Genomic DNA, 12,961 nt, shown 5'->3' with positions numbered 1-12,961 from the left:
TTCGTCTACCACATACATAACTTGTTTGGCAAACTTAAAATCCAACACCTAGTTATTTGCTACTAAAAACATTCCACTTACTCAATTTGCTATACATATTATGTTAATCACATGGTCGATTTGATGTAAAAACTAATGTTTTCAAAGATAAACTTTATTTTATTTTTTCAGAACTAGAATTTTTGCAATATTATTATAAAACACATAGCAACACAAAGCATAACAGTCAGGGTTTTTTTTACTATTTAAGGGTACATGCATTCATTGTTTTATTACTACTGCATGCAGTTAAAAATATATCAATATCACGTCTATATACTATAACAGTTACTTATTTTTCCAAAAATAATTATTGTATTATATAATAATAATAATACATGAATAATAAATAACGATAGTAATATTAACATATAATGATATTCTATTATTGATAAATAAACTTTTAAAACTGTTGTAGTTAGAATTGTCGTTATATGTGTGTATTAAAGAATCTTCATAATCTTCTCTCAAAACTTAGCTGATTGTCTCTGATGTTTTTACTTGTAAACAAACATAATAAGGAATTTACAACTAATTTATAGTTTGTTATTTTCTATTGAACTGTCTAATTTAAATTTATATAGCTGTTAATCTGTATAGCTGTTATACCTATACGACAATAAATGACAATGTGCATACTGGACGTTTTAAGAAAAACTATTTTATTACTGAAATCAAGAAAACCACAGCGATTTTATTATTTCGATTTTTAACAATAATTTTAAATAACCCATTCTACAACCTCTCGATATATTGATCGATAATGTGTTATAATCGTTTATGTGTGATTAATTACTAAATTTAGTCTTTTAGGCATAATTGAACAATTGATAGTGAATTATTAAAATATATAATTATGATTGAAAAAACCGTTCGGTAAAGTCCATATTAAAAATACATTGTGTAACAAATATTATTAGTATTTAAGTTGTATAATAGGCTTAATGTATGTAGACCTATGACCTCCCTCTTTCCAATTTGCTCCGACCCCAATTTACTAAGTGATTTTAAAAGTGAAAAAAGTGATTTTAACAAATTTCGATCGTGTCAATTAATTTACCGGTTAATTTGCATAAGCTTCGTAGTGTTCATTTTAATTTTAATTATTTTGTCTATGAGTAAAAACCATTTTAGTTAATATAACATACCTATTTTGTTCTATCGCACAGGCTGAACCAGTGCGAATCCGATAAGTAATCTGAAAACAGATTTGAATTCTTTATGAAGTGTACCTATGATCGGTTAGGGTACTTTTTTGATATTATCTTATTCCTACTATGTATCAAACGCCGCGTTTGAACATTATATAAAATTTCAAATTTTAAAATAAAATTTGGAAAGGGTTATTGTTAACAATTGAAAAAAGTACCCTGACCGATCACGAGTAAACTTCATGGCGAATTCAAATCTGCTTTTAGTTTACTTATCCGGATCACTGGTTCAGTCTGTGCAATGCAATAAAAATGATGTGTTTTGACTGAAAAAACCGACCGCATGCAGTTAATGTGTCAGTATTTCTGACGATACCCATTGCTAACATCATGAACGTGCCACATGATAACACCAGCAGCTGGCCAGCTTCTCGAACTTCACGTTTCTCAGCAGACGTTTAGTAACCACTATTGCCTCTATGCAGATTACAATGTACATAGTAAATCTTAAACATTTATTTTTTTTTTCGTTAACTAATTTTTTATGTTTAATAATTAAAAATAAATAATATATTATTAATTGCGACGTCTAGTCGTGTTGTGTTTTATTTAACCAAAAAAATGTTAGGGTGATCATCATATAGTCCGTCTTTTAAATTAAAGGTCATGTGCTCCTCGTATTAATAGTGTTAATTTTCAGATAAAACGTTTTTGTTTTGTCTCGACATAATAAATATAAATAATGGCTTCAGTTCTCAAAAAACAAATTCTAAAACAACTCTCCAGGTAAGACTATTAAATACATATATATATATTTATATATAAAGCAAACTGTGTATCACTGTACACTGTCAAATGTCGTTCCAATTGTTTTAATTATTATTTAAATGTATTTACAGGTTTACAAAAGGGTTAAAAGAAGAGGACATAAATTTAAGCACGTTTAAAGGCGAAGGCGAATTGAGCTACCTCGAACTCGACGAAAATGCACTTATGGACGTTCTAGACGTACCATATTGGATTAAAATCACTAGCGCAAAATGCGATAGAGTTTTTTTTCAAGTTCCTTTCATGGCCATCAAGAAAGTTCCTATGTCCTTGGTAGGTGTTATCACGTTACGTTACAATGAAACGAGTCGAGTTACATAACAGGAGATTTTGTTTTAATGGATTTTACTCGATAGTTGAAAATAATTATTTCTTCTGTAATATTTTTGTTTTTCGGTATTATAATATTTGGAGACTTGATGTGCTTAATATGTTTTTATCAAAACATACTTAATAATCATATTTTTGCCTTATAATAAATTATAATTATTTTATAGGTAACTAACTTGTCATTAAAGTTTTGTCCGCGTATTATCAAAAACCTAGTTTGCCATATTAAACAACAAAATTAATGGGTTGAATATAGTTTTTGAAAGTTAACGTATGTTGTGTACAGATTTTATTACTTTTCATGTATCCATTTTTATTACATTATCCCTATTACTCTAAATGTCTAAGTGTCTAATAGTTTTAAAAAACAGTTATTGAACAAAAGACAAATACCGATATCCTACATGTTTGTCTCCTTGCATGTCATTTGCGACAATAATCAGCTTTTTAAATATGGCTTTAACTATGTTACTTTAAAAGATGTAGTGTTGTTACGATTCAGTAAGCCTCGGTAAAAACCTTGCACTCGTTCAAATATCAAAAATATATAAACGTTATTATACGTTTTAATATATAATTAAAAAAATAAGCGAGTGTTAAAAAAAAAAAAAATTGTATAAAGGTGGAATTTCTGTTAAAATAATTTGGATTGTATTATCCACCAAACTGCGATTTGTTCTTGTTATGTAACTTTTGTTTTAATTTCAAAAAAATTAATTTAATTTTCTTTATATATTTATAGACTCTCGATAAAGTTTCTGTGGAAATCGAAACTTGTGAAAACGTAGAATCAATGGCAATGCGAGAAAACATACAAGCTTTTCAACCAGGAAAATATAAGTTTATTAATCAAATAATTGACGGAATGACAATTCAGATCAACGAAGTCAACATCACATTCAAAGCGCCTGTTTTTTATGCATCTGTTCAGGTTTTAAAATTAATTATGTCTTAGTTACATGTTTTCTCCGTTGAAATGTTTTGCATATAGCGTAAACAAGTACAATTCTTTTACAGGCAATAATTTGTTTGTTTAAAGAGTGTCAGATATGTATGCACTAGGTATATAAAATTTGATTTACGCTAATCATTTTGAAAAAAATGAATGCATTATAGTTAACTAGATAGAATTGCTTCTTAAAATATTTAATATAGAAATGAATGCGTAATATCAAGTATAATTAATACAACGGATAATATAAAACGTGATAAAATAATTAATACTGCTAATTAAAAATATAAATTGTATTAATCTCGATCGCAAGATTTTAAACTTATAGTGGTTCTATTTTATGATAAGAGACTTGTCTATATTTAAAATTTCTATAAAATTAGTTTAGGTTTAGGAGAGCGACTCGTATGTGATGTCAAAATTATTTAATAATTTGATTTTGTTAATTAAATAACAATAAAAAAAAAAAAAATACATATTTATAAAATGTATTGTACATTTTTCAGATATTAAAAATTTTAGTACAATCAAAGTCTCCCAATTGGGAGTCGACCAGTCTTAAGGCTACAAGACTAAAAAATGAGCAGAAAACTGAAATACTAATATTTAAAGAATTGACATGGCAAATGATACGTATCGAGTTGTATTCTACCAATGATCGATCGAAACCGCCTATTAAACTGTTCACAAACGATATAATTTGCCGTTTGACTATTAAAAAACGACTTTCTGGTAAATATTAATATTGTCAAATATATCTTGGCGTTATTTTTTTATTTTTTTGTAATTTTTATTTTTAGACTGTTTTATATTGGGCTGTAAGTTAGCGATTCTTATCGAAGAGCTGTTATGTGTTTTCACCGATTCTCAAATGAAAGCTGCGCTTCACTATATCGATTCAATAGCTGGAGTCGTACAGAAATCGATGGATCTTTCTCGTAAAAATAAAGCTATAAGAAAGCTAGAAGTAATTTTTTTGTATTTTTTTTTTTTTTTTTTTAATACAAAAGACATTTACTTGAGGAAAACATTTTTTTAAACCGTTCCTAGTGTTTGCCAGAGTATCAAGCTCAGTTAGATCAGCAAAAGAGAGGGAAATTCGTGTCGAGTTCCAAAAGCTCGTGTTTGTTTAGTTTTCACGATGTCATTGAAACGTCTTATCATTTTGTTGCTCAAAAAATAAACCTTCATCTTAGCGACGATCCTGGAAGTGAGTTGCATCTTATCGATGTCAGTTTTCTGTTCCAGCGATGTTTTATTTATAACCATTGGTTACCGCAAATAGGTCGCTCGTTGCATCCGGATCTACAAAAAGGAGGTTCCATTCAAATTGAAGTCAACTGCTTTCAAATCGATCTATATCCTTATCATTTAGCCGACAGCGACCGGTTACATTGGGGTCTTTATAAAAGAGCGAGTTCGTCGTTTTTTCAATGGTTAAAAGATTCACAGAATGACTTTTGGAATAAGCTTTATGGTCTGGTTCAAGGAAATGTTAATATGTCTGACGAGCCATCGCAAGTAAGTTTTTATTCTAAACCTCAATGTAAGAGTTTCTTTGTATATCGAAAGGTCCTATTTTTAAAAGTTCATACTCTACCCTTTTAATAATAATGTTACCTGTTGAATTATACAAACAGCAATCCCCCCCCCCCCCAATTGATTCAACCTGGAGTAATTTTGATTAAACCTACATTATAAATTAACAATAATTATTTTTTAAAAAATTGTAAAAATTGAGATAAATTTGGACAGTTTTTTAATGTCATAAATCTGTTTATTTGTGCTGAGTCTAGTTAAAAAAATTTTTTTTTTAGACAAGTCATATCGTAAGACGAATGAAAAATCAGTATTCAAAACTAATGACCAGTTGCACGGTTTTAAGAATAACTGACTTCATCGTGTTCAGAGTACAGTCGGGCAAAAAACAAGAGCAAATTGCTTTTATAAAAAGTAATTTTTTTTTCTTTTTTTTTTATTGAAAAATAACATTTTAATTTTTAAATGAACACATGTTAGAGATTGTATTGTTAAGGTTATTTTAAAAACAATACATTTCCTACTTTGTAAACGAGATGTAACCATTTCAATTTTAACAATTCATAAACGCTAAACGATATTTTGATTTTTACTATTTGTTTAGGCGATAAAGAACGGCACAAATTACCTCACGATTCTAAAGTGATTCATGCGGAATTCACTTACTACTATTATCCAGGAGGTGACGAATTTCCACGTAAGATAAAAGTTTTACTGATACTTATAGGGTGAAGTTTATTGAAAACTTAATCAAATATATTATATGTATACTTTTTTCATGTACAGTACCGCCTTCAAAATTTTACGTACAGTTAAATCCTGTGCAGTTGAACTTTGACGTTCTAACGGTTATATGGTTAAATACGTTTGCGTTGAATGTATATAAATCACTTATGGCAACTAACGTAGCAAACCAAGATAATTTAGCAACAATGATCTATATTGATATATTTATTGAAGCAATCATGCCAAGAGTAAGCTAAAATAATTTAATTATTTTTATATGCAAAATAAATAAGACGTAATAAGAAGATTTCAATTGTACCGCCCTTAAAAAATACACATATTATATATAATGTTAAAATATGACACTCCGAAGCCACTACTTTAATATTCATGATAAAAATTGTTTTTACCAAATTACAGCCCATTGTAACTAATAAAACTGTTAACTTGAAAACTTGCTAAAAAAAATTTAACACAAAATATCAAAATGATTTTCTAGTAACATATTTTAGCGTAAGAAATCTTTTTTCAAATTAAAAAAATGTTGATTAGTTTTCAAGTTAGTATTTGTTTAATGAAAAATAAAATATCTTACGACAATCAAATCACGATTAAGTGCTTGGAGTTAAGATTAAAAAGGAAAGTAAGCATAAGGAAAAACAACAAAAATTGCCAAAAAAACCATTTAATATTTATGGATAATACTATTATTATTAGCCATAGAATGTTCATGCAATAGTCTAAAACATATTTTAGTGTTTGTAGTAAAATAGTTGTGTTTAATTTGTATTAATAATTGTGTTTTAGTTTATCATAGAAGAATCAAAGCAGTGTTATTCGCAAAAAGACCGACCGAAATCGTTAAATTTACAAACCAGTCGAGCTACTATAAGTAATGTTCGCACAAACGAACACGGTATGTCCAGATCGGATTTAGCCAACTGTGTAAACAGCTTACAGTTTGGATCTCTCTTTTACTCGTCAGAGTATCCAGCCAAAAGCGGTGATTATTGTCCAGTAACAGAGAAGTTATTAAGTCACGCTAAAGGTAGATGACCTAATTATATATATTGTATTATGTTTCATTGTTATTGAAAAGTAAACATAATATATTAATAGGTAATGATAATGTGCGAGAAGATCCGCCTGAAATGTCCGTTACTTCAGTTGATGAATTTATGAAAAAGCTTAGTCAAGAACTTTTATGGATTGAAGCCAAAGATATTTGGTGAGTAAAAGTAGTCATAGAATTAAGTTTTCATAACATCAACTATTAAAAACAAACACTTTTATATAGCTAAATAGTTACTTTTCCTTGGTAAAACTAAATTAAATACTTGTTTTATATTTTAGAAATTTTTAAAATTATTTCAGGTGTATACGGTTAGATCCAGTATGGGGAGATTTTTGCGGTGCTAGAGCAGCCGGATCGGCCCCTGTTCCGTTTCTCGAAGCATTTCCTCTAACTTTATGGGTTCAACTACCCATGTCGACTCCGATAACTGATGTGTCTAAAAGTGACGTGAAATACGGTGACATGAACGTGTTGTGTTATGTAGCAAATTTGATTAGTGTTCAGATCAATCATTATCAATATCTTTTTCTCATGCGTGTGATGGATGTGGTCGAAGAAGTCAGTGTATATTTAATGTACTAATGTTTTTTTTTCTTCAAATCGTTTAAAATTATTTCACGTATATAATTTTGGACACGTGTGTTTTTAGCTGGCCACGTACGTCGTTGCTGATCAACACAATATTATCGGAGGGGAAAAAAACGGATCGTTCATATTCGCAGCGCTATTCACCCAAGTCGAAGTGACGTTTGTCACTAGTGCTTTGTTTAATAAAATCGGCGGCGCCGACGATATAAGCTCCAGTGTTGTTGCCGATTCGTCTAGTATGGTTACCCAAAGCGGTCATAGCATACATAGCAGTAACATTGTACAGCCCACATACGAGGTAGAGTGTTAACCGTTGATTTTATTATAGATTTTTTACGTATGTTGACAAATTTTTTACTACAAAATTACAGGACGTGGAGTATGTGGGCGACATGAGTCAAGCGTTCAGGATACCGATGGCCATTACAGCTGCGGTAGCTAGTGATAAACGTAAGGATTTCATGTCGCACAAATCGGCTTCTGTTGTGTACGATAACCTTAAAGAAATGTCTCAAATCAAAATGGCCGAACCCGTTACAACCGATATTAGTTTGCCTTCATTCAAAGGCATGAAAAAGAGGTGGTTTAATTTTGGCGCATCCATTGACGTTCCAATGAAATCGAATGAAGACTTTAGCGATAACGTTTCTGTGAGGTAATAATATCATTCTTATACAGTCTTATTTGTGGTTTTTATGTCTAAATTTTTTTTTAATCAAAGGTCAAAATGACTTAACAACCTGACAGTTTAAAAAATTTGTTGTAGTATTAAGTAAATACATTTATCTAGGTCGGATGTGAGTTCAGACAGTGAGAGTTTACTCGACATGAGCTTAGACACGGCTGATGGAGCTGATGTGATATTCAGATTTCCGTCTGCACAAAGACCGAAAATTGGCCACACTAAAAACATTGAAGTCGCTTCTGAAGCATTCAACGATATCGGAGGAGGAGGTGAATTAACACCTCCCACGACGTCGAGCGAACGCGATTCCATTGGTAGCGTTATTAAACGAAAAGATTTGGTAAATACATTTTTTAAAAAAACACTCGATACTTGATGTATAAATTATGGTGTGTGTATGTGTGTTACATTGAAAATAACAAATGTATTTATACCTACTTTTAGATCGCCATCACCACATTTAAATTTGGACGCGTAGAATTAGTACATCAGTCCGAAGGTTTGAGTTCGGTCGTTAAATTACAAGTTACCAATATCGGTACAGAGGAGTGTCCGTATATACCTTGGGACGAATTTCAGGTAACTTATTTCATTAGTGCAAGTATAATGTAAACAATTTGTTAACTTTCTTTGAGCATGTTGATTTACTGGATGTTTTCCAATTTATGTTGAGTGTATGATCAAAAATATTTTATTTAATTTTAAACGATGCAATATCAATGTGTTACACAGGCGGTCACAGTGCTGTTTTGACAAATTTACTGATAAAATAACTATGTCAAATAAGATTTGAGGGCAGTAGTATTCCAGTTTGTGGTTTTATTTATTCACCTTTCCTTTTTTGTATCCGTGTGCTTTATAATAATTTTTAATCGAGTCCCTATTTAGACTGATGCGAGGGCGCCCACAGGGAGGGACAGTGGGAGGACTTCTGCCCCCTAGCTTCTCTGCAAGCTAAAAAAAAATGTATGTCCCAAATTTGTAAAATCTATTACAAAATCATAGGCAGCCCCCCCCCTCTGAATTTTCACCTGCGGGCGCCCTTGGACTGATGTACCTGAATTTGTGATCAATCAGAAATCACATCTGGCTTATTTTTTGATAATTTTATGATCTCGACTCGAGATGGTACACAGATTACTTAACGGTTTCAGTATTTAACTGTTTTTTAAGTTTTTTCTAAATTAAGTAACCCGTATTGTCTTAATTGTATATACAGCTAAGTAATATTTTTGTTATTACTATGAAATGTTATCTCTCAATTTAATAGAACTTTAACCTTAATAATGTATTTATCACTTTAATTTTTTTTTAAATACTATTTCTTCGATGGCGAAAGTATTTTCAACTTTTTCAATAAATTCCAGGACCTTATTGACATGACTGGTCAATAATCAGTTCAGAATTTTTATTTTTAGAGATTACCTATAAGCATTTAAAGAAAATTATATTACTGTTTAAGTTTCTGTTAGATATTTATATTATATAATCGCTTGCATGTTTATACTGGTGTTTAATTATCGTTTGTTTTAATTTTATCATTTGCCTTTGGAATGCAATGGGTGTGTTAACGCAATAATTTCCCGTTCATTACACAGCCTAAAAAGGTACCGAGTATAACTTATTCTTGCATTTATTTTCGTTTTGTTGATTGATCATATTGTTTTGTTTCTTAAATAGACATTATTTTTCATTTGTATCAAAAAATTGTACGACTGTTTCGTTTTCAAATAAATATTGATGAACAATTAGATAAGATCAACAAAACAAACATAATACTTTTTTTTCTTCGATTTATAGTACTTAGTTTTTTATAATAAATTGTTTCAATTGAAACAATTGATTAGTATAGACTTGATGTATTTGGAAATAATATTTCTCATAGTGTGAAATTTATTTATTTACCAGGACAAATTTACATCGAGAACACGCGACTGGAACGAAGTCGAAGGATTAGCGGGGTTACCGCAGTTGCCGAGAGTGATGGCTCGTTTGGAACATAACATTTCTCCTAGTTGTGATAAACCTCCGCTGCACGTCAGCGAATGGAAGAGTGATGATCTCACCGCTAAGGTCAACTATGTGTTCTTGTCTTTGAATTCATCGTCGCTAACGAGTTTGGCAGACTTTTTCACCGATGAAGAACCGTCAAAGTCACTCCCGTTTGAGGTATTCCCATACAAACCTGAGCATTTGTTTAAATACAAATATAAAAATAAAACCTTTTATTAAAATAATAATTTCAAATACATTTGTATATTTTAATAAAATACGTAAATAGAGGCACCTCGATGAATATAATTTAAATAAACGTTAACTTATATACGTTAGTTTTTAATTAACAAAACATTACCAATCTAAAATTTGGCTACTTATCTGTAATTTTAGGCCACGATCGAAAACACGACAATAAAATTGTGCAACAACATTATGCAAAACGATGCTCCGCAAGAGCATCTATCTGCCTCCAAACCATCGGATACTGAAATACGTATAAGTAGGCTGAAAATTAAAAAAACTATCGACGGAATAGTTAGTATCGAGCCTCTTATAGAAAACTGTGATAGTCCCGAAGACAGTAATCAACTGTTGGAAGCCATAACTCAATTGAAAAAACTTTCTATTGAAAATGAATATCTTCACAGAAAGCTGACTGTTTTGGAACAATTAAAGGACGAGAATAACGAGTTGAAAAGGTTTCACGAAGAAAATAAAAATTTAAAGTAAGCAACTTAAAGGCGGCGAGCGTCCGCTAAGTCAACATAGCGGAGCGGGTGTTGTCGTGCTATGTTAGGTCCCCCTAAACTAGTGGACGCTCTGCTTGAAATACTTTGTATTTAAATTGAATAAATTTCCAATAAAAAAAACGAAAACGCTTTTTTATTGCAGGTCCTGGTTGAGTTCTGCACAAGACAATATAAGCAAGCTACTTGAAGAAAAACAAAACCTGATTGATCAGGTACGTATTTTAAGAGAGTCAAAGACAAATATGATAGTTACGTCAAAGAGATAGCGCAAGTGTTGGTGCTTCACATGCACGAACGATGGATCACCCGTATGACTGTGACAAAACCGGTTTACTTTTTTATATTGTTGTTTTGTATTGTTGTTATAATAACTTTTTTTTCTAATATAAGATAATCTTAATTTGGTTATAAGATTGAAAACGTTAAGACTTCTAATTTAAAAAAATGCTTAATACGACCTACAGGTGTAATGTTTTTTACAAATAACTTTAATGTTTTTTTACTTTTACTTTATTATTTCTTAGTACAGGGGAAAATACAAATTGTTACGATTGATATTTTGCTGTCTAATCATTTAAGAGAACAACACAATGTCTGAAACACTGGTGTCTAACGTAATATTATCATCTTAAACCGGGCTTATTGCAAAGTGGCCACTATGTTTTCAATCTTGTATACTAAGAAAAAGACTTGTACTGCGCTATGTGTAGGCTTAAAAGCATTAGGATAATAATATAAAAGGGTTTATTCGTTTAACATATGTTATGTAATATATCTTATTATCTTGCACAACTATCGTTTGTTTTTTCTCTGTATTTGCTGTGATTATAGTGATAAATTTTTGTTTTTGTTATATTTAAATTAAAAATTATGTACAATTAAGATACATTTTTAAAACTGACATTCATCGACTAACACCACTTATCGAGATTTTAGATAAATCCGAAAAATCGTTCAACAAAGTAACTGCAATTTTGTTATGAATTATAAAAAATTCCAAGAAATTATTTAATATTTATATGAGTAATGGTGTTACCAACAGTTTTGTTATCGTTATTACTGTATAAACTGATTCTAAAGAAAATATTATTTATTATCGTGTAACAAATTTTATAATTTTTTTTTTTTTCTATTTCTATTGACCAAAATAAATCCACATAAAATATCATTTATTAATATATTTATATATAAATGCCGTGTAAGAGACTTACATTTTTTTTAAGGTAACAAATAGCTTAAAAATATTATTTAAAATATAAATATTTTATTCTTGTTTTCAATTATTATTGTATTGTTCTTTTGATTTTTTTATTACTTCTCTACTGTATAAATGCTCTCGACTATAAATTAAATATTATCGTTGAAATTATCTATTCATTCTGTATTTAAATCTTAAACTTACATTTTGCACAGAATTACCGTACCGTTTTATAATTCTTTTATTTCTTGCTCAACCAAAATTACTATCGGCAATAACAATTGCACAACTTTTATAATTAAAATAAAGCCCAAAATAGTTATTTTCTTATTACATAACCTTAAAAAAACAAAATTTAAAAATATTTTACTTAACTTAAAAATGGAAATCTGATACTACAGTATTTCATCCTTTTTGAATTTTTGTGTGCATAAGTCTTTAAATTGTATTTTCAAATCAATCCTAATCGGCTAGTATTTTAATTACTGAATAAAAATGTTAATGTTGTGTCCTTTTTAAGTACTTATAGCTGATTGATTTTTTTGTAAAATGTATTTAACATTTAAAAAACAAACATTTATTTTTAATTTTTTAATTAAATTGGCAATTATTGCAATTTCTTATTTAAAGTAAAATCATAATAGACAAGTAATATAATATATAATATAAATATTTGTTATGAATTAACAAGCATGACATGTCAGATCTTTAAATGATTTCTTAATTTAACAAGGTTGTGGTATTTCATAAATATTTTAGTACTTAAGTTTATAGGTAAACTATCAACAAGATTTTTACTTCTCATTTGTTACTTTTTTAGTGTGTATATATATATATATAAACACACGTACATATTTATTATCAATCAATATTTATTTATACATCTTAATTGTTTTTTTAATCGCATCGCTGTTATCATGTTACGATGCATTCTTTTGTCTTATACTATTACTATGACTAACACTTATATATATATGTAATTTTTTTTTTAAAGATTGTTTTTTTATCATGCATTTTTATGTTATTTATATAAATACATATATACTCTAAAAAGTTATCATGCAATATTAAGTACCAACATATTATGAATTTTTATAACTGTT

The 12,961-nt window shown here is 29.4% G+C and overlaps 1 protein-coding gene across 1 annotated transcript; it reads left to right on the top strand.

Moving 5' to 3' along the window:
* Positions 1 to 1,659: 1,659 nt before the first annotated feature.
* Positions 1,660 to 12,494, top strand: LOC126846587 (UHRF1-binding protein 1-like). The gene is made up of 20 exons (XM_050586191.1): positions 1,660 to 1,976; positions 2,090 to 2,291; positions 3,091 to 3,279; positions 3,807 to 4,032; positions 4,101 to 4,267; positions 4,351 to 4,510; positions 4,586 to 4,821; positions 5,118 to 5,253; positions 5,444 to 5,536; positions 5,626 to 5,813; positions 6,373 to 6,613; positions 6,685 to 6,793; positions 6,940 to 7,198; positions 7,290 to 7,526; positions 7,600 to 7,883; positions 8,019 to 8,253; positions 8,358 to 8,492; positions 9,822 to 10,082; positions 10,302 to 10,636; positions 10,803 to 12,494. Exons 1-20 carry the CDS (start codon positions 1,933 to 1,935, stop codon positions 10,924 to 10,926), a joined length of 3,861 nt encoding a protein of 1,286 aa, XP_050442148.1. The 5' UTR covers positions 1,660 to 1,932; the 3' UTR covers positions 10,927 to 12,494.
* The last annotated feature ends 467 nt before the right edge of the window (positions 12,495 to 12,961 follow it).

The sequence above is a fragment of the Adelges cooleyi genome, unplaced genomic scaffold (genome assembly GCF_023614345.1).
Source record: "Adelges cooleyi isolate 19-005CV unplaced genomic scaffold, UGA_ACOO_1.1 ACOO_flye_CR_arks_rails_tigmint_CR_PRNA_9, whole genome shotgun sequence".
Taxonomy (NCBI): domain Eukaryota; kingdom Metazoa; phylum Arthropoda; class Insecta; order Hemiptera; family Adelgidae; genus Adelges; species Adelges cooleyi.
Note: the sequence above shows the minus strand (reverse complement) of the source record. Positions and strands in the feature narration are given on the sequence as shown.